At 31.7% G+C, this 23,841-nt stretch overlaps 1 protein-coding gene across 3 annotated transcripts in view; it reads right to left on the reverse strand.

The window, feature by feature from the left end:
- Window positions 1–23,841, reverse strand: part of LOC106465951 (eukaryotic translation initiation factor 4 gamma 1-like) — a 97,202-nt gene that overhangs the window by 17,166 nt on the left and 56,195 nt on the right. For all 3 annotated transcript variants that reach the window (XM_022393920.1, XM_022393919.1, XM_013926198.2), the window contains exons 8-14: window positions 22,480–22,559; window positions 21,722–21,893; window positions 19,210–19,308; window positions 17,759–17,912; window positions 17,218–17,315; window positions 5,835–5,962; window positions 1,435–1,491 (exon numbers count right to left, since the gene is read on the reverse strand). In XM_022393920.1, coding sequence (XP_022249628.1) covers window positions 1,435–1,491; window positions 5,835–5,962; window positions 17,218–17,315; window positions 17,759–17,912; window positions 19,210–19,308; window positions 21,722–21,893; window positions 22,480–22,559 — 788 coding nt within the window. The remainder of the gene's footprint in view (window positions 1–1,434; window positions 1,492–5,834; window positions 5,963–17,217; window positions 17,316–17,758; window positions 17,913–19,209; window positions 19,309–21,721; window positions 21,894–22,479; window positions 22,560–23,841) is intronic.

Raw genomic sequence — 23,841 nt, forward strand, 5'->3', positions numbered from 1 at the left:
TCTATTAAAAGATAAGTTCTCTATCATTTTTTCAATTCACAAATGCACACTTGCATTGCCTACTAAGAAAGTTAGTACCGGTAGTCATCGGGTTAAAATGTTTTTATATAACCATTAAAATGCTTACCTTTGTTGTAGATTTCAATTACTAAATTTTGTTTTCATATAACCTCCCTATAGTTTTCATTTTATAAAACTGTAAATTTTGACTTTCTTGTAGTTCAAAAAACACCACATGCAGTTTCACTGTGTTTACCATCACTAACATACAATAAAATCACTTTATCATATCAAAAATTATAAGATAAATTTTTTAAATTGGTAATTAGATGGTTTCACTTAATATGTTTTAAACCTGTTTAATACTCATTTCTACATATATACATTTCTTTCGAGTGCTTTTATTTGCTCATTCAAACAGTTGTTTAGGCCAATAAGGCCTAGCATAAATACAGCCTAACAAACAGCAGCCTTGTCAGTGAAACAAAACTTGATAAGCCTAACAATTCTCTACCTCAGCTTGTTCCACTAAAATCATTTATTTCCCTATCATATTGCAACATTATATTTCAAATACATTTTTTACAATGATAAAGCAGTCTTTAAAAAACAAATTAAGACTGCAAATATGGTGGAAATTGTTTACAAACATCTTTTCTTCTGGAAACATATCACAAAACTAATTTTTTATTACTTTTTCTGATCTCTACAAGTCTCTAATGAACTGGAGGAATATTGCTTATGCTGTTGCAAATAAAACACACTTTTCATTGCATGTTTATTAGATCAGTAGCTGAGATATACACAATTTACATAACACCATGTCAACTGAGGTTTAGAAATAGTGATTTACTAAAATTGATAAAAATACACTTGTATTGATGTTACAAGGATGAATTTGGCACCATTTTGTTCAAAACTATTTCAATATTTCTCCTGGTGAGGTATGGCTGCTGTATTATGTTCACAACAAATTCACAAATACCACTGTTTTGGTTCAGAGCTCATTGAAATCAACCCATAATCAAAAGTAGCTATTTAAAGAAAACTTTATAGAATACATGACAGCTTTGAAGTTTTTTTATAAAAACATGTGGAAGACCAACAACGTTATTTTCTATACATTTTTAATTTTTGTGCATTTTTGTCCTCTAGCAACAGGTGCACCTTGGTAGCGGCAAAAGGATTTAAATAACATTATAAAATTTGGGTTGTCAATATCAAAAATATATTTTCCTTTGTGTATTTATATTTATGGCAAAACCTCTAAAACTATCTGCTAAGGTAATGACTGTTACACTTATGAATCACCAAAGACTTAAAGCTCAGAGAGTACTTTGTTGTTTTGTGTGGATTGAAACGAAGTTCACCAACTTTGAAATCCAGCCCATGCCCTTTTGTTTCTTTCTTTATGTACATGTAGGATATTCTTACCTTTGTGTGTTTCTTCTAGAATCATAGTTCTGTTCTGTTGCTGATAATGCTGAGAACCTAAAAATTAAAATTAGGAGAAGATTCATTTGACCTCCTTTCTTTACGAATCATGAATTATAAACAGACATTTTGCATTTTTTTCTATAATTAACTGGTGTCTGTCTTTTTTTTAATTAATCATATGAGAATTGTAATTCTCAAGTGAAAATCTAAAAAAACAAATTATAAATTTATCTTCCAAAAATTACTTTTATAAAATAGCACTTTTTATCTTCAAGTGAGAATGAATATAAATCATAACATAAAAACATAAGCACGAGGAAAAAATCTGGCTCAATGTTTGGTTTTTTTGTAGATCTGTTGGGCACAGTTTCTGCAACTCATTTGTACTGAGGTTTGGTAGTTCATCATTTTCCAAAGACAAATGTTAAAGGGACTCGTATAATAAACTGAAAAAAAAGTTTATACATTTCATCATGCTTTGGTGAAAAGAGGGTGATTTGCAATTTATCATAGCCACTTTTGTCTCTGCATCAATATTAATCCATATAATAATAGTAGACTGTGTTAACCCTATGAATATGGGTAGAAGTCAGAGGGCATGTCATCATGTTTATAGACTTATATCAAAAATTTATTTAACTATTGTATGTCAATAAGTTTGGCATCAAATTGTAGATTATAATTCAACTTTTAGTATTGCACATTCCATAATTTCTTAATTTGAAAGTAAATATTAAAAAAGAGAGGCTAAATATTGATTTTTCTGTGTCACGTGGTACATTGCTTTCTGGGTTTTGTCAGATTACATTTTATGTTGCTCATAATACAACATCTATAGTTTCTTTCAAATCAGAAACTCAAATTTTCAGTATTGGAGAGCTAGAATATAAAATAAGAACCTCCTACCTTTTCTATTTGCTGAAATATCTCAATATTTAGAGAACTCACCATATTAGTTCTGTCAACAACTTCATCATTTGAGAAGACTTGTTTATCTACACCTACATTTGTATAACAATAACTTTATAACCAATTGAAAGCTCTACATTTCTTCTACATAATTCTGTTACTCGTCCTAAGTTATTTATGAGAGAAATGCTCTTATATCTTTGGAATATTTGAAGTATTATGATTAAGGCTATTTATTAAACAGAAATTAGATTTTTTAGACCCAAATTCAATTTAGTTAGGAAGCCTGGTAAATTACAGTGGATTTTTGGGATATCGGTATAGTAATATATAATTTTGATATTCCAAAAAACGTTTATAAAGTCGACAAAAATTATTATTTTTTGGACGAGGCTTATGATGAGGGTTAACAAGTATGACTTAAGAATGCAAACAAGGACTTCTTAGTCTCATAAGTAGTAGAGATCATTATTTTTCCAAATATTTTTTATTTACTGTTCTATGTATTAAAAAAATAACTGACATTTAAGTATATATTAAAAAAAAGAATATATATATATATATATATACACACACACACATACACACACTCATAGGTAATGTATGGTAACCAAAATGTTACTGTATTTTACAAAATACTGGAACACTAGTGCTAAGAGTAAAAGATTTGTACTTTGTTTTATTATAGAGAAGTTTTAGAATATATCATTGTACATAAAAAAAGGTAATCAATGAATAATTTGTTTCTAATATGATAAGCAACAAGGCTAAGTCAAAAATACAAGCTCAACCAAAATTGGCCATATTTGTATTACTGAAAACTATGCATTTATTGGTTACTGTGTGAGCATGGTACTATAGCAAACACAATGTTCATAAGCTCTTACACACTTTTACTATACTAACACTAAATCCCAACCACCCAGGAAGTTAACTAACATCCAAATACTTAAGTTTATTGGATCACATGCTACTTTCTTTCTCTTTTATATAGTATTTTAGACAATTCTTGTGTGCACCTACGTACCATAAAGAGCTGATAAATTCTACCCCAGTGTTTTCAGAGCTGGGATTCGAATAAACTCTGTTGGAAATGTCCGCTTATCAACTTCGCTGATGGGCCCAGACTTTCTACAAAGCCATAACATATTAATTTTATAATACTTTAGACAACTGCCATTGAAACTTTTATACTGTCAACAGGTTGATAAATCCTACCCCACTGTATTTTGAAAGCAGGTAAAGTTCTGGGAATCATGCAGCATGCACTTGAAACTAAGTAAGAAGCAGTGATTCATTGCTTTATATTCAGCAAGTTTCTACTTCAGCTGCTAACAGCAGAATAAACATAGGAAATAGGTGTGAAAAGTTTAAAAGAAACTCTCAGGAATTTTACTTTGTAACTTAGTGATCTATACTGAAAAAGACAGACAGTACTATTCATTTTGTTTTGTCTAGTTTCTAAGTAAGCTTTTAACAATAAAATTACTACAGAAAAGAAGTGTAAAAAGGTAAGAAGTATAAACTCTGACCATTAGTCCTTTGAAACTTTATGATCAATACAAACGATACTATACATTATATTTTGCCCTTTGCAACCTTTATTTTCGTTATAACCTGTCTTACAACCTGGAAAATTAAGTATAATGTTACAGGAGAGAAAATGATGAATAAAATATAAAGCTTTGCTGAAAAAGTGTTTCATATTTAATTTCGAGGTTTTTCATTTGCTTTCTATATTTATTATTATAAAACTAAAATGTAAAAAAGAATAGAAACTTATTAGGTATGATTAGGAAAAAATAATAATAAAAATCTTCATGGGGTATACTAGTGAGCAGCTTGTGCATTATGCAATTCGATACGGTAATGAGTGCTGCACATGTGCCATGTAATTATCAAGTTGTGTTGGGGTATTTCTAGTCAGACACAGTTCAAAGGTCATTAAAACAAAAAATTAATACAAATAAATAGATGTATACTGTTACAAGAATTAAGTTATTTAAAATAAAAACTTGTAGTTTCCTATCAATTTGCTGTCATTCTAGAACAAAAGAAAGATTAATTTAGATTTATTTCCTAATTTTTCTTATGGTAACAAGATCAGTCCAATCGACTAATACCATATAGAGTTAGGGTATAGAAAATAGCAGATGAAATATAAAGTTCACTGAAAAAAACATTTGAAATATATTTAGGAAGTTTTAGAGATTATGCAAGTGAAAATTGAGATTTCTGAGATGAAGAGAAGTATTTTTAATCTCAACATGAAAATCACTTTGCACTTGGACTAGTAAGGAAAAAAAAAGACTCGTTATATTAATGGACATATCTCTTTTTAGCTTATTAAAATACTTCACTAAAAATCTGATTTTTTGTATACGTAAAAGACCTGTAATCTTTACTGAAAGTCTGCCAAATTCTGTGAAGATATACATACTATATTAAATATAGTAGTATCAAAACTATAACATCTTTAAATGAGTATGAGGCCTGGCAAGGCCAGGTGGTTAGGGTGCACAACTCACAATCTGCGGGTTTGAATTCCCATCACATTAAATATGCTCTCCCTTTCAGCTGTGTGGGCATTATTATGTGACAGTCAATCCCACTATTCATTGGTAAAAAAGTAGCCCAAAAGTTGGTGGTGGGTGGTGATGATTAATTGCCCTCCCTCTAGTCTTACACTGCTAAATTAGGGATGGCTAGCGCAGATAGCTCTCGTGTAGCTTTGTGTGAAATTCAAAAACAAACAAACAAACAATAATTCCAAGACAGATCACTTGGTAAAGGCCAGTTTTATACTCTTGGATATGGTAATATGAGTTCACGTGCATCGCGTTATTGCAACTTCTATACTGTTAGCCAGGTAGCTGAAAGGTAAAAATAATAAATATATATATATAAATGTATAACGTTATGAATTTTAAGGTATTTAGACTAAACATTTGTGTTTTTGTGTAATAATTTTAAGTCATTCTAGAATGAAAAAAGCATAATTTATACTTATTTCCTAATTTTTTTGTGGAGGTTACGAAATCAGTCAAATTGAACCAACACATACAGAGATACAGCACTAAAAATAACAAATAAAAATATAGTTTTTTCAAAAACAAATTTGATAATTATCTGGAGGTTATAAAGATTTTGCATGTGAAATTTGAAAATGTTCTGATGCATTGAGTTAACATTGAGAAAGAAAAAACTTTACGAGAAAATCTTTACTTCAACACCTTAATACTTAATTAAAAAACCCAATATTTTGTATAAGAAAGCCTTGTAATGTTTACCAATAACCTCCAAAATTTTGTAAAGATATGGATACTTTCATGGTTATGAGCTGGGTGGATTCCACCCAACCCGTAATGGACTTGTACAATCATAAGATATTAGTTTCAAGACCGACTGAAATTATATGAAGTAAAATCTAAATATAAAAATTATCAGTTAGGCTGTCTCACGTTTAGACATTATTAAAAATGACATGCCTGTTAGAGGGCAATGGAGGTCTGGATTCAGTTTCTTGAATTTGAGCTTTAGTTCCTCCACTACTACCTTTTCCCCAACTGTAGAAAGAACGGCCTGGACCAAGCTGTATGTTCTCTACTTCTGCTTGCTACAAAAGAAAAATAAACTCAACATGAGTGAAAACATTTGTAAAGGACAGCACCAGAAAGTGTACACCTTCTTTCCCTACTAAATTAAATCTGGTTTTAGCCTTAGTAACAAGGAGTTACATTAATTTTGACTAAATAGATTCAAAATGGTTTCATTTTAATCATAAGCAAGCCAGACTAACAAGTTAAAAAAAAACATCTTATATTTAAACATCTCAAAATCATAACTGACATATTATGAAAAAAAAATTTTTTTTATTCTTTGGTATGTAACTTTTTATCAATTTGACATTCCATTTTAATGAAAGATCTGACATTATGAAAGGCACATTTGCATTAAAATTTCTGACTCAATTTATTTGCAAAATAAGAATAAATCTTTAAGATAGTAATAAGTCATAAACTGGAAAATACATGGCATGCAACCACAAATACAACCAATATTTAACACCCAACCTCCACTGATGACCAATCAGACTAGACTGGAAACATTATGTTTAGCTATATAGTAAAATACAAATATAACTGTGTCAGTTTTATTAATATTTTGTATCAATGTGTAACTGACATTATAATATGGGTATAGGTTGGGTGATTATACTACTAACTATACAGCTATATTGAAGAATAATACAGTTCTTTATATTTGACACTATTTTTGCAGTAATACAGTTTCATCAGTACTTACACTAATAATGATCATTGATTGTTTTAGAGTTATTATAATCTTCTAGACTCAAGACATTGTGAGCTACAGCACCTGAGTCCCTTCCCCATAACTGATTCATGGTTGGTTGTGTACTGGTTTTTCCACTTGTGATTTGATATAGGAGATATAGGATAACCCAATGCTGTGTGGATGCTATTACCAAATGTGGACTGATGAAGGACTTAACATAGAACCCAAAACATTGTCTAAAGTTCAAAAAGAAGCCATTAGAAAACTCAGTTCACATGTTGCAACACAATGCTACCACCATAGTTATTCCACTCTAAAATAATATCTGTTGTACTTGCTACATCTCATAAAATTTTATTTTTCCTCACTAAAGCATAAATTTATATAAATACACACACATTCTTGAAATTTGTAGGTGACATGTGCATGAAAAATAGAAAAAATACAATAAGTAAAGGGAACCATTTCCATTATCAGACAGACACAAAGAATATCAAAGTATGTTGAGGTGCAGTTACTTGAAGTCTGTAGGTGACATATAAAGTCTGTAGAAATCAATACAATGTTGCAGAGAAACACACACTGGTATTTTTAGGGCAAAAATCACCCCATAATGTACTAGATAAGATTTTGCTCCACTTGATGGTTATAATTTGTCCATGCTTCACATGGTTACTTCAAATGTAGGTTGTTACCCACACACACAGCACCCAAATCTTCTTTTACGGTACCTTGAGTAGAGTATAAACTGAACACTAGGGCTGTTACAGTTGACATGAAATCTATGCCAACTCCATTATTAGAAAACCCATCAGTTTAACTGCTAAATGACTTTAGTAAGTCTTATCGAACTGAGTAAACCCTTTATTAGAAATGAAGGTTATACATCATTCAATTCTATGTATCTTTAACAATCAATGAACATAATATTGTTTAAGGAAACTACTTACACTATAATACCATTAACTCCTTCAACCCAAGCAAATGTTGCCAGTGTATGGCTGAAAATCCCAACTTACCCATCAGATGGTGATAATGTCTGATAACTTTGGCTGAAAACTAATCCAAACCACGTTATTATCCACAAAATTAAGAAAATTGAAGTTTTATAAGGTATGGTGATAATTATTAGGAAATCATGAAAATAATTCTGGCAAAACACACACAAAAATTATAGCTTTAAAGAGTTAACTACAAAACTTTCAATTACATTTACACACAGTATTGTAAATAGTTATGGGAATGGTAAGGAAAAAAGGTATAAAATGCAAATATTATGGGAATGCCATTGCTTTGTCATGTGAAAATGTCATGTATCATGTCATACAATCATAGAAATAGTGCCACTTCAGTATAATGCATATAAAAGTATAGACAGTCATGCTATAACTAGTAGTAGTAATAGTAGATGTGTGAATCCAGTTAGGACTCCCAAAACTAAAATGCTACATATGTAGAAATCAATGTTTTGGCTGGTCAAAGATACTCCATGTGAAGATTTGTGGCAAGACCATAAAAAGAGTATGTGAAACTGACAATGTTAAAAACTGTAGTAGTAAAGATACAAAACTAAATCTCTTCAAAAGTGTGTTTAGTGTCTCAGGGTGTCAACGTGTAGCTGCTCAAAAAACACTACTGAAAAAAAAAGATAACCAAACCAAAAGGTTCAAAATGGATATTGAACCATAAACAGCGAACTAAGCAAGGCTGAAGATGTTGATCTTCATAAATAAATCCAAGATTAAATTGTTTGGTAATAATCAATGACTGTTCAGTGACAGAAAGGAGAATAGTATCATAATTAAGGTACAACATCTAAGGAGAAGCAGGGTGGGGATCAGTACAAGTAAAGATCTGCATCTCAGCCAAATGTATTGGTGATCAACACAAAATTGACAGCACTCTGACTTTTCACAAGGACATGAAGACTGATTCATCATGCCATTCTCTCAGAAATATACATCCAAACATACAGAAAATGTGCTTAAACTATACCTTGACTTTAAACAGGCCAACACCGCTTTTACTTCTTTGACACCTAATTATTGTTCTCTTTATTACTTTTTATACTGGGTAAAACTGAATTATTATCTTTATGTTACACAAAATTTTAAATTTACATAATGCAGGAAGATACACATAATTAAAAATTAATAGTGTTTAACTATTTCTCATTTGCACATTAGCAACAATATGTGTATGACCATGATTTTCTCACACGATCAATTTCACTTTTTGAAAGTTTTTTTAGTTAATATTGTAATTCCATCTGACAAAGGACTCTTTTAAAGAGCTGGAAAGCTTGTAGGTTAGTAAAACCTTTATATTTCAACATGGTACTTTAGTCTTAGTTTTATTCTAGTTCAATTGTTGGAAGTAAAATGAGACACTTTGAACAATATTAAAGAAATATATATTGATAAATTATGTAAAGCAAAGGAATCATAAACAAAATACTATCCCATTATACACTTTTCTTTTGTATTTTCTGTAATGATGTTTTTTACTATAAATAATGTTTTTTAAATTTGGTGTCATATCCTTGCTATTTTAATGCACTGTATAGGTTACAAACAGTTTAAATCATATTAATTTTAAAGTTATATAGCAGGCTTCAGAAATATCTGAAGTCTTTTCTAAAATAAGAAAAGTCAAAATAGGTATGAGTCTCCTTACGCTTTGTTTTTAACAAATGTCTATCTAACCAATAAAATACAACTAATTTTGTATTCTATGTAGAAACTGATATCTGATTAAATGTGTTTCGAAATTAACATTATGTATGAGTATTAAAATGAGAATTGTAATCCATATTTTTTTACTCTATAGGATATATGCCAGGTAGCTTTTGGAAATATTGTGCAAAATTTGGTTTGGTTAGTTAAATGAAGAGACAATTTAAATTTAGCCTTATACATATCAGCTCAGTCATTATGACTGATCTTGCAACCACCATGCAACTATACATACTTTAACTTTGAATGTACAAAGTGTATTTTCATGAAGCTTAGTAATTGTTTAGTACACATTACAAGTCTGCTGTACACAACAAATCAGATGTCCTAAAAAAATATTTTTACTAAAAATTTGTTTGTGAATTTACAATTTATTATTGTCTGATAAATATAAAAATTATTTTCAATACAGATATGAGTCATCACAATATTTGGCAGTTGTCTACTATACTCAGTAAACTTATCTGATTTGAATGACAATTTTATTTGGTGAACATAATTTTTTAAAAATAGCTCATTTGTACAAACATAGCAACTTAATAACACCAAACATCAACAAAATACCTTTATTAAGCCTCAAGTAATATTCAGTCATGTGGCTTCTTTGCTGTTGCTGTGTACGTTAAACTTCTGATAATGTTTTCTTTGTTACCTATTCAATCCATCTCTAAATTGTATGAGATTACCTATCTTATCTCAAGTTATCTGATGCCTTCCACGGAAGTCAGTTTCCGTAGTTTTCAAACAGATAAAATTTAACACACAAATACTTTCACAAGGCACAACAAAAGGAACATTCAAAGAAAATACAAAAAGACTTACATTTAAACCTTTATGCTATTAATACATCATAGTCTAATTCTTATTCTATCCAATAATATTTAAATTTCATTATAGCTATTTTCAAAGCTTTGTTTTCTTAGTAAATGATTAAACCATTTGATGTAATACCATAGCAAGGTTTCAATTAAGGCCTGTACAAAAACTATGGGAAATGCTTGAAAATCAAGAAATGGATAATATATACACAAGATGGGATAGGTCCTTAGTAAAAATAGTTATTCTTTGGGATGGTCAGAAATAAATCAATAAGTAGGATGTTTCGTTCGCATGTAAAATTATTTGCAGCTATGCAGAAATGAAAAGAACAGTTTTCTTCATGATTTACTCTAATTACGAGTCAGAATATGACAAAATATAAATTTTGAAATGTTTTTTTAAGTTAAAATTATTCAAATTCTATCTTCAGATACAATTTTTTTTGGTGTAAGTTATTTTGTTCATCCTAAACTATTCATGGAAATGCATCATACATGCAAGGTATTACAAAACCTGGAACAACCTGATACAACTGATAGTGTTCTGTAGAATTTTCCCTGCAAATTTCCACAAGACTACTGTACTGAAACTACTGAATTTTTGTTGATAAAAATAAGCATATTACTTTGTGACACTTTCAAAAAACAATTCTTTTTGTAAAGGTAATAAACTTTATTACCATAAAAACATCAATAACAAAATATGTAACAAAAACCCAACTAATTTTGGCTATAGACCTACATCATTGTTGCAAATAAAAAATTTTCAAAACACATGCAAAAATCAGTACATGTCAAAGCTCACCAGATGGAGTACTTATGTAAACCATTTTTCGAAAATATGATTGTTTCTGAATTTTGTGCAAAACTACACGAAGGCTATCTGCATTAGCCATCTCTAATTTAGCAATAAAAGACTAGATGAAAGGCAGCTAGTCATCACTGCCAACTCTTGGGCTACTCTTTTACCAACAAATAGTGGGATTGACCATCACATTATAATGCCCCCATGGCAGAAAGGGTGAGCACGTTTGGTGAGACAGGGATTCAAACCTGCAACCCGCAGATTGTGAGTCCAGAGCCCTAACCACCTTCAAAGTATTTTAAATGTTATTAGAGATCTACACTTTGAGAATCTGTTAGTAATAAAATCAATTAGAAAGCCTGTAAAATCATTATGAATAACTCAATTGGGTTATGACCCAACAATTTCAAAGCTTTCAAATTTTGTAATTAAAGTGAAATAATTAAATTATATTTATAAAAATATATAAAGTCTACATCTAAATTAATATTTTAGTGTTTGTAAACAAGATGGTTTATATTTTTGAAGTTGTCACTTATACAGTCTTAGTATTTGTATTTTTGTTTCTTCTGGACATCAACTATAAAAAGAAAACATCTTTCTCGTAAGTGTTATAATTTCTAAACAATGTAAAATCGATTTTGTAACAAGAATATATTATAAGAGATGCAGGTGCCCTAAGCAATACTAACCTAGATGAAAACAAATCTAAAATCTAGAGAACACACACTTTAATGTGTTTGGAAAAAGCAAAGGTGTAAAAATTTACCATGACAATGTTTAATTGACATTCATATTGTTGTATTCACTTACAAATAATCAGTTACTGGCTGAGGCCATAACAGGATTGTTGTAGACTCCAGCTGTGTTGACTTCAGTAAAATTTAAAAAAGAAAGCCTTTATGGTAACTAACAGAGCAATAAAATAAAAACACTGACATCTAATATTTCTCTTTTACACTATTGGCTGTTTTTTATTAATTTCTGAAAAAATGGAGGGTGTTTGACCTCCCTAGATCTGTAATTACTTTATACGACATTAAGTAATACAGTCTGAAAAACCCCCTTGAACCCTTTACCTAAATCCATGCCTGGTTATACAACATTAAATATGGTTAATGTCTGAAAAAAAATGGATAGGGTTCTGAGCCCCTTCCCCAGATCTGCACTTGCATGCACAACAGTAAACTTACACTTTATTTAATAGTTGAGCAGCCAGAGAATTGGCAGTGGGTGTTACACGCCAGTTGCCTTTCATCCACTCAGCACTTCCAAATTAGTGACAGTGACAGAGCCTTAGCAGCTTTGCAATAACAAAGACATGAATGGCAAATTTAGTGGCAATAGGAATCGTTATAAAAAAACCCTCATATCTCTAAGCATCTCCCCACCCATTATGTAGGTTTGCACTAAACAACAAACAAACATAATGGTAATATTTCAAATAATTGGATATTCAAAATAATCAAAAAGAGTAACTAATCAAAAGTTAATGTTTTCCTATACTGTGTGACAAACCCTCATATCACAGCTGACTCCCTCTTTGGAGTTGAACCCAATCTTCACTTCAAGATTAGGCACAAAAAACAACACCGGAAGTGGAGAGGATGGGTGGGAAGTGTGAGAAGAGTGTTTTCTTATAGCAAAACCACATCAGGTTATCTGCTGTGTCCACTGAGGGGAATCGAACCCCTGATTTTAGCATTATAAATCCAAAAACTTACCGCTGTCCCACCGAGGGAGGTGTGAGAGGAAATAAGTATCTATCCAAAACATATTTTCAGTGTAAGAAAATATTAACTTCCGATGCAATTATTTACTTCCTCTCACAGTAACAGTTAGAATCCCACAGTGAGCGGGTGGAAGGACCAGTGTAAAATTAACAAGATGAGCACCCCTGAAAAGTGTTTGAAGAGCACCCATGGAGTGAGCCCTCTCTGTGGAGAGAAAGCACACATGTGGGTGACCACACCACATCTGAACCATGTATACTCTTCACCCATGTGGAGCCAACAGGTGTGGTGTAACAATCAAATGGTAGAACAAGGTAATTCCAAATTCAAAAGGAAGAGGAATGTGTGTAGAGTGGCTAGGGTGTTCTGGACCATAAGCAGAAGGTCAATTCCAGTTCTGTCCAGTGGCATCAAGAGGAACCTGACCAGTCCATGGTAGGAGGAGGATCCTCAACCATTAACTTCAGGTCTAGGAAACAAAAGGGAAGAGGAACCTCGATTTCGAGAACCTAGCATCGTGTGTGCAAATCCAGCACAACCTGCAGCAAGATACTTTGGGAATGTACAACAGGAAGTTGGAAATGCAACATGGAGGGACAATTCCAGTCTTAAACTGATCGGCATTGTGGATGTAACATCCAAACTGTGGTAGAATGAAGTTTCCAGCCCATTTACACATAAGAACTTATGTTGGCTGGTCCAGCTCCAACCAAAACCAGTTGCCCAGAAGCCAACATCCAGGCAGTGGTAGGAGGGAGGGTTTCCAGTTGGAGGGGCAAACTACAAACCAGGAGAATTGTCACACCTTCTTCACAGGCAAAATGCCACCACCCTACTCTTGATTGAGTAGGAGCTGGGAAGTGGTAAGGACTCCCATACTTCACTGGAAAAAGAGGGAAAAAATGCGTTGGAGAGTCTAAAGGAATGCATCACCAGATAAAGTGCAATGGGTGACCACAAAACCCTATTTTCGAAAGCAGACCATTCCCAATTCAGGCAATTTAAGGAACGTTAGAGATGGGCAGCAATCTCTTTCTGCTTTACTCATGTTAGTCCATGAGTGTACGATCCAGTACTAACATATTTATGACACAATATACTGCAGGGAAGAACCTGCAAGCAATCTTGTGGAACAACCCATCTCAACAGTGAGTGCAGTAGACCTTATAGATTTCAAAGTGGGATTCATAACATGGGAAATAAGCCCCTGAAAAAAATGAAGCAAAAATAATTTACCCACTTAGATCTGTACTGACATATGGAGGGTGAGGACAATATCCAACTGAGCAGGAAACTGCCAGATGGTGCAAGTAGCTCAACACAAAAGTGTGGGCCGGCTTAGATAATCTCCTCCAAAAGATGACAAAAATAAGCAGCAAAGGACCTTAGGAGGTGACAGATCTGATGGGATGAAACACAGAACATGAACCATACACAGGAGATGACAAAGATAGGAGCAGAAGGAAATATAGGATATGGAAAGAAGGAAAGAATGGGTGTGGACAAAAACTCCTTCCTGGACAGATTATGTTTTGTGAAGGAAGGAATGGTACAAAATACTGTAAACATTGATGGCAAACAAATTCAACAGGCAATATCCACAAGTCAAAAGGAGAAGGAAATACATCATCAAGAAAAGGAGATATAAGGAACATGAAGCTAGTGGTTGAACGGGAAGAAGGGAAAGGGCATGAAGAACAACATTTAGATTCCAGTCTGGCAATTGAGTGGTATGAGGAGGATGATGGAGATGCACCAAAATAAAGGAGAAATAACTGAAGAGGAAAATACCCAGCAAAAATGGGAAAAACAAAAGGCAGACCCATGTCAAACAACCATGTACAAATCAAATATCTGAGAAAAGGAAGAAAGGGGAGAATCCATGCCAGATAGACCAACAACAGACATGGATGATAAATTGACAAAGAGAGACAACAGGGATACTGCACTTGTGGATAGTACTGAACACCTCGCAAGGACTGGAGAAAAGCCATACGTGAAGCCAGTGTGTGGGAATGAAAGGATAAAGCACCCATGAATGAGGATGCCAGAAAAGCGACCGGGAGAGGTAATGGAGGTAGTCCCTGGATAAGTTACAAAAACCATTGTTTAGCTGGCCAGAAAGGAGTAGATTGGATGGGAGAAATTATTCAGGATAGAAGACAGATGGGAGGGTATGTATAAAGGAAAAGGTCCTTTCAATCCTGGCTGAACATATCCATGGCCAAAGCCAAAGGATATGGAACTGGGGACCAAAAAACAGAGGAAATTTGGCATTCAAATAAGTGGCAAATGCATGCAGCTGGGGGGTATCCATGTGAGAACATAGCCATCGGAATACCTTGGATTTGAGAGACCACTCTGTGAGTATAATCTTGTCAAGAAATTTATCTAGAGTGTGGGAATATAAGGACTGGGATTGAGTGCCCCTTTTTCAGGTGATGTAAGAGAAAACCATTGAGTTGTCAGAATCAATCAAATTTGTCCTGCCCTGCATAGGTGACAGAAATTGAACCATTGCCAACAAACAGCAAAAAATTCCAAAAGGTTGATGTGAACACCTAATTTCGTCTGAGATATCCTGTATTTTGCAGCATGTACCATATCTTAACAATGAGGGATTTTTGTGAAGACATGGATATCCAGAGGAGAAAGTGTAATAGGTACCCCCACTGTTGTGTTGTCCTTGTTTAACCACCAGAGAAAGTCATATGGAAGGAAGCAGGAAAGGATATCTGTAAATCCAGATGGTCCATGATGAGGTGCCACTGATCTCACAGTACCCATTGCAAGAAATGCATGTGAGCATCAGACACATCAAATCTCCTCATCCAAAGCCCTGGACGAAAGGCCCATCTGAGAGACAGGCAGGATTCCATGGTGAACCAAGGCATGTCGAGGAAACAATTGAGATTGAAGAGATCAAAAACAAGACACCTATACTAGGTCTTCTTGGGGATGACAAAAAGTCAGGAATAAAATCCTAGAAGCACAGGAGAAACCTTTTCAATGCCACCCTTCATGAGAAAGTCTTAAACCACTTCTGTGAGGTGCTGGTGTAAATGGGATCTTGAATGGGGGGGGGGGGACTGGGACAGAGGATAAGATGGGAGGTGTGAAGAAAAGGAGGGAAAGTCTTTCTAATAAAACTCGAATGACCCAAGGGTTTGCTGAACGATGATATGCAAGGGTGGGGGGTGCAGCATACTAACCCACACACATAACTGATCTGAAAAACGTTTGACATGGACCCTAATATCAGTCAGAGTGGGAAAGTTAAAAACCCAGAGCTAGTGCTACAGTTAATAAGGGGAAGGATCAAATGACATAGGAGAGAAAGACAAAACACAATATAACTGTGATATCAAGTCTAAAAATGGTGACTGAGGTCTGAGTGCTTTAACAGGCTGAGGAGATGTCTGCACAGCACAGTAAGGTAATGGCAGAATTGCTCGTAGATCCCTCGGCCCACATGAAAGAAACCATCTCCCAACAAACTACAGCTGACACTTCCTCTGTTGATAACACCACACCTACAGTCATTGTCACGAGCTGTTGAATGCCGGTATTGTTATAATAGTAGTCATAACAGGAAATTGTGAATTCAGAAATATTGAACAACAACTGGTAATTAAATGAGAAATATAATCCACAATCAAATAATGAAATCCAACTTGATAATGGATTATAAATAATACTTTGAATATGTTAAAAATGCACTAAACAAAAAAAAAAAGAAATTTGAAATCAAGCATGAGGTCTTAACACTGACGTGCCGAATCAAGAAGTGAAGATTGGGTTCAACTGCATAGAGTGAGTTAGCTGCAACAGGACGGTTTGTTGCACTCCTATTGGTGGAGGACTGTGGCATGCTTAAAAGCAGCTGAATCATGTAGAATTAGGTGGGAGTTTCAAGGCTAGTGGCAAGTAAAAATTTGTGCACTAAAGGGCAGTCAAATTGAGAATAGCTGTAATCATGAATGGAAGTAAGTAATCATATTGGAATCACTAATTTCGATTAGTTGATTATTTTTGATTAGCTGATTATTTTCATCACATTCATTGATTAATTGTAATTTCAATTAATTGATGTAATTGCTGCTCATATGTTATCAAACAAATCACAAAGTTCTAGCCATGTGGCGGTATCTGTCTAATGTAAGAAAGCCCCAAATGTGAAGTTGGCTGTGATAATGTTGGCCATTTGATGTGAATGTTCATGTTTTTGAAGAGAAACAAAAACAAACTTAGCAATAAATGGATACTTTTGGCACTCAAAAATCTCTTCTAACTTTTCTTGGGTGACAACTAAGAAAACATTTTGATTTTGCATTCTGACAATATTAATTACAAATAACCTCTAATAATTTTGAACCTTGAATGGGGTAAGTGGAGGTTATGTTGTTTTTTACTAACTCTATTTCTTTTGGTGAATGCATGAAAGATACAAATACAATGTTAATGAATAACAGAAAAACACTCACTCCTCCCTTGGCAAACTGTTTAAGTTTATTGGTATCAATCTTGCTCCTACTGGTAACTGTGTTCCATCCTTCATCTGAGAATGGGGGATTATTCCTGCCTGAAATTATGTGTTCATCCATTTTTAGCCTGACAATCACTCATTAAATGCACATTTTTAATTATTGTACAGCATGGTATGTAAACATGTAGTTTGTTTAAAGGTCTGTGTTAGACTTGCTTGAGGACAAATGTACAAATTTAGGTTATCTTTTAAGAAAACTTTAACATGTTTGACAGTGTCTATAAACTGAGACTAAAATGATATTGAAAAAAAAAAAAGCCTTTAAGCACTTTCTTTTATAGCCAAAGTAAAATTGCATTCCTGCATGACTCTACATGTTATGATCCTTTAAAAAAATATCTTTGTAGTTTCTTTTCTCTCTTTCCAAACAGTTCAAATTAAATTATCTGAAGTTTACAATTCTTCTTTTTCTCCTAGTGAGTTAAATGACCCCAACCTTTATAATGGTAAATATTAATATTTTATCAACTGTAGCATACTTTTTCTTCTTTCTCTTTCATCTGATCGTTTTTGGGGTGGCACATGCACCTGTTGCAAGAGAAGCTGTTGTTGCTGAGCTTCCTTTTCAGCTTCCCAGTGAATTTGGTCAATTGTTTTAGGGTTGTTATCTTCTCTCCTAGGTACCCAATTATTCTGGAAATTAATTAAGTTAAAATTTTATACCATTCACAATTTTTTGGGCTTCCATAATGAATTGTTTTAACCACAGCAACAAAGATAAATAAAACAGATATTTCTAATTAAGGGGAAGCCATCTTAAAACATTTATTTGGAACAATATTTCACAATGACAAAAAATAGGAAACTAAAAAATATTTAGTACCTTGAAATTTTATTCATATCGAAACTATGATACAACTTTATATTTTATCACTTCCCTGAAATCAAAACTAACATGCAACTTCACCATGCTTTTGGTCACTCACAAGGAAATACATTTTAACTAACTACTTTTTTTACCAAGAACCAAAAAGTTTTAAATAATTTTCTCACATGGTACTTGAAGTTTCCACACTCTGACATTACTAAACAACTACTGGACAAAAGTCATAATCTCACATTAGGATTCTAATTACTAGTCTTAAATGTCTGAACAAACACAAACATTTGGTAAGTAGCAAGGTTAAATGTTACGTTATGTTATTGCTAAAAGTTTAAAAGGGGATATTTAAGTAGAGAATAATGAAAGAAACATAAATCATAATGATTTAGAAAAGATTTAAACAACTTCATAGTGTTATTATGATTGTGCAGAAGAGAGTTAATTTCTCACTATTTGGTTTATTTACTATTGTCTACTAGCTTTTTAGAACATTTTTCAAGTGTACCAACATTTCTTAGAAAGTTTTAAACTGAAAGATCGTTTATAGAACTGTAGGTCAGGAAAACAAAGAAGTTGCAATTTTCATATAGCTGCACATATGCATCATTTTGCAAACTTCAAAAATTTTATTATATAATGAATTTAGGTTATTCTTTCAAATCCAAAATGGCCATAGAAAACCACTGAGAATAACATCCTTCTACAATCACCTACAAACTGATAGTTTTAGAAACAATTCCTTTATTTTTCTTCCTTCAGAAATTGTAAACATTTTTTTATAAAATATTATTTCATATTCATCCAACTTTGAAGGATAAATGCAAAAAAACTCCAAACTTTATTACTTTTTTTATGGGTTTTGCTATCAGAACACCCCATGGGAAACAGATTTTGAGGAACTTCATGAATTGTAAAATTAGTGAAATACTCTGATGAAAAATTGGAAATATATGTTAACAAAAACATAAAAATATGTCCATTGTTTATCTAAAATGGCAACCAAGTAAATCACAGCTTTTTTTCAAAAGTATGAAATTTTAATTTCCTTAGTTATTATGTTCTTAAGAAAAGTCTTAAAGATAACATAATAAAAAACAAATTTCCTACCTGCCTAAGATCAATAACATCTTGCAGCATGAACCTAATTCGAGAATTAGTCTTATTTTCCTTCACTATTGTTTTCATAGTTTCAAAGCAGCTGTTCATCTAACAAAATATTCCTTAATATTTGATTACCTATAATCATTAAGATTTACAAAATTGATAATATCTATAAAAAATAGATTCATAACCTAATCTTAAAAATAGCTCCATAAAATCTAAAAAGGTACATATTCAGAAAAAACTTAATACAATCCTAACAAGCCATTAGAATCACACAAAAAGGTCTTTAATTAAAAATCACAAACACTATAATCAATCCTTCTGTACGTTTTGACTTTTTCTGCTGTTTTCTAAAAGATGTTTATCAAAATTCAAATTTAATAATAGTGAATAAGGGCTGTTGGTTAAACTAAACATTGTCAGATTTCAGAGAGTATACTAGTAAATGATAAGTTAGTACAAAATCTTATTGTTTATACCTTAAATTATTAACTTACAAATGCATTAATGTTCAGAAAATCATTCAGTAAGATCTACTAGATGTATTTTTTAAAGTATTGATATTCAGTTAACAGAATACTCATCAAAGTTTATACAATTAATTATCAACATCAGAATTTAGTTTAAAAGACTCAGCACTTAAAATGACCCTTGAACCAAAAAAATAAAAAAATTGAACACAGAAATAACAAAAATATAGTGCAAAGGAAAGTTATTTCTTATACAACCCACTGACAGTACAAATAAGAATAACTGGTGACATAAAGCACCTGAGGTTTCCAAACTTCTTCAAATTCAGATAGATGTAGATTAAATCACATATGTAAAAAACATGCTATATTTTAGATATCCTTGGAACATTCAAGAAGTTATTACTCTCTATCACTCTTAACATAAAATTTATTTACTTTTTTAGCAAAATATTTTGGATAATGCATGGCAGTTAACCTATCATTCTTCAAACTAAAGCAAAGTCATTAGTAAATAAAATTGTTAAAAAGCCTGTACATTAGCTTATGCTAAAACAACTTCATCCTCTCAAACACTGAAAATTCTTAAAATATATTTAAGTTCTTTTAATTGTGTTTGAACTAATTTTATTGAATTATAAATATTCATGGTGATACAGGCTAAACCAAGACTAACATAGAATAAATGAAAAGCAACATAATGGCTTATTATTACTACTGTTACTTTCCCTAACAAAGAGAATATTTACTGACACACAGAAAAACTAAATCTTAATAATCTAGAAGAAAAAAAAACAATTAAGAAAATGAAATAAAATAATACAAGAGTACAAATTGCAGTACAAGTACATGAGGAAAAAGAGCTACCACTCTTGTGGAAATACACTGTTTCTAGGTTTCTAGTTAAATCCAATTTTTATGAGTGAAGAAAAAAAAAATACTATAAAAGTATGTGTGTGTATTTCAGGAAATATCAGATATCTAAACTTCTCTTACCTCTGCAGTCAGGAGAAGGAATAATGAATACATATTCTTTTTCTTTTTACTTGCATGTATTACTCAATATAAACAAAAAAGTAAAACACTACTTGATGTTACAATGTATTAAAATTCACACATTACAGTGCTAAATAATAGTTATAACAATGGGTAGGACTACAGCAAATAAAAACAGCTAATTCTGTATCAATACATACATACATAGTTAAAAGAAAAAACCACAAGGAGTGCATTCTCATATTGAAATATGCTATTCTTAAATAAGAAATAATTACTCCAATATTCTGAGTAACTTCTTCATGTTTCTTATTATATGCAGTTTAAGTGTTAAAAATAACTTCCTTATTGATGGCATTACCTAAGCAAAGCTAACATTAGGTATATTTCACAAACCTTAGATTCAGATTTACTGACATGTTATAAAATAAGTAATTATAATATTTTTCTACAATTCTTGCCAATTTTTCATTAATATTATAAAGCTATAGATTTTTTAAATATACAAAATGTGGTTATAATTTTTATAGAATAGTTATGTAGTTCATGAAACTACAGTGTCAATAGTTTCATCCAACTATACTTAATTTGAAATTTACAGGCTCATATGTTTTTTGAAACTACCTTGCCAGATAACTACCAAAAAAAAAAAGAGGAGTTTATCTTTTGCAATGGTAGTGGCTGGTCTTCCACTTCTTTAGCACTCACAGGAAAGCTGTTAAACATGGGAATCTGTACCTTTTTTTTGGTAAAATAATCATTTATTAAGAAACAATAAACTGTTACTATAATTTTGCCCTTTTTCCTGTTTGTTTGTTTTTAATTATGCACAAAGCTACACAAGGGCTATCTGTGCTCTGCCCACCAAGGGTATCGAAACCCGGATTCTAGCATTGTAAGTCCGCAGACATACCGCTGTGCCACTAGGGGTTGCCCTTTTTCCTGATGCACAAGGTTCAATACTCCCACAATAATAGATTAATGAATAGACTTTGAACATAAAACAATACTTCCCAAGTTAACAGCTATTATATATAATTATGCCTTACTGATGTTGCTGTGAGCTTGTTTTTCTCTCGCTCCAATTCTTTGCCAATTGTCGTTAATAAGCGGCATAAACACTCTAGAGAATCTTCGTCTCCCTGCCCCAAGAGTTTTTTGATACAGGTATGCATGATTGGAGTTGTTAACATTCCTAGCTTGAATAGCTCCCCAACAAACCTAAAATTTAGAATGGAACATTACTTATGTTGTTATTTTCAATTTTGAAAAAACAAAACAAAATATTCTTTGACAGTTTTGGCAGAAATTTTAAAAAAGACAAATAAAATTAAATACAAAAAAAATCTAGTAATAATGAAAACATTGAAAATTGGAAAAACATAATTATCATAAATCTCCAAAGAAGTGAGATTTTTCTTGTTTTAGGATTTTAACAAACTTAGAATCATTTCACATATTATTCACTATTGTGGTAACAACAATATTTTTAATTACTTATGTTTTCTGTTTACTACTTCGTAGGCTGATTTATCTTGACATTTGCTAATGAAATGGATAAAAACATCAATTATTTTGGCAATATCCTTCGTACATTTTTAATAAAACAGTCCCCTGGTGGATCAGCAATAGTGATGATATAATAGATTTGTGAAATGCAATTCTGCAAAAATAAATAAAATATAAATGAAAAATAAATTAATTTTTCATAAGTCAAAATGTGAGACTTATGGAGAAACAATAACAAATGATATTAGTGTTTCAGGTAGTAATAACAAAAGTAGTAATTTCTTTATGCACTATATACCTAATATTTCCTAAAGATCTTCTCTTGGCCTTAGCCTCTTCCTCATCAAGTTCCTCTTGTAGTTGATTTTTTTTTTCTGCCTATAATGCAGTTGTAAATAATCATAAAGGTGCAGTTTGTCAGATATATTATCTATTTTCAGCTCGTAACCAGAAAGAACAAAAGCAAACTTACTTACAAAGCAAAACATAATTTTTACTTGTTCTAGTTTAAGCAATCCATTATAAAAAGTATTTACTATATAATGTATTGTAAAGATTAGCAGAAATGTGAAGATTCTATATGATGTATCAACCATACTGTGAAACCTACATATGTGTAGCTTACTTTTGATAATGTTCAGTAAAATATGCATAAACCTTTATAAAAAATTAGAAAAATAAACTGAGAGAGAAAAACATCAAAATATCCAATACTTCACTTTTTTCACTACCAGTTTAAAGGTTTTTAATTTTGGCAATAAAGTTGGAAAAAGAAGACAACCTTTACTCTCCAGACAATAATAACAGTTATTTTACTACTACTACTAGCCCCAATGAAGACACAATGGCAAAACATTTACTGAAATAAAAAGTTTTTTATTATTGTCAGAAGAATAAAGGTTATTTTATCTATCTTTATTACCAAAATGTCCAAATCCCTGTAGTATTCACCAGATTCCAAAAAATAACTAAAGTTTTTAAACATAAAACATAATCCAAACTTGCACTATAAATTGCCAGACACACTCCAAACCTTATAACTGTTAACTTTTATCATAATGATTTAGTCATTTTTAATTATTTTAATTTTAATGATAGTTGCAAACAGTAAAACAGTCTCAAAGTTGTACACACTTCTCCATATTTATATCTTTCCTATAATTTTATTCACTATTTAGTCAACTTGAATTGGATGTTTGTCAGCTTCATGTTTAGAAGAAAAAAAAACAAACAGTAGTGCATTTACAATTACATTTATAAAAAAACAGATTATCCTTAAAATATAAAAAAACACATTGAAATACTCTTATGAAATTTGACAATTGGTCAATTCTTCTGTGAATTTACACTTCATAAAAGTTGTTTTGGTTTTAATTCAGATACGCACATTTCGAAAACAATATTCTTTTTTTTTTTCTATCACATAAGGATGTTTTACAAATTGGGAAGAAAGAAAAGCTCTTACATAGATCACATTATTATTTTGTTTACCACAAATATAACAGAATATGTTTGGGTAATTTACACAACCTCTTGTTACCTCAGTGAAAAATAAAAAATATTGAAAGGAAAAAAATAATGTCAAAGTGCACGCACAAACAAATACTATCCAGAAATGACACATCATGTGACCTGTTAACTGTTTATATACTGGTGATGT

The sequence above is a fragment of the Limulus polyphemus genome, unplaced genomic scaffold (genome assembly GCF_000517525.1).
Source record: "Limulus polyphemus unplaced genomic scaffold, Limulus_polyphemus-2.1.2 Scaffold2101, whole genome shotgun sequence".
Lineage (NCBI taxonomy): Eukaryota > Metazoa > Arthropoda > Merostomata > Xiphosura > Limulidae > Limulus > Limulus polyphemus.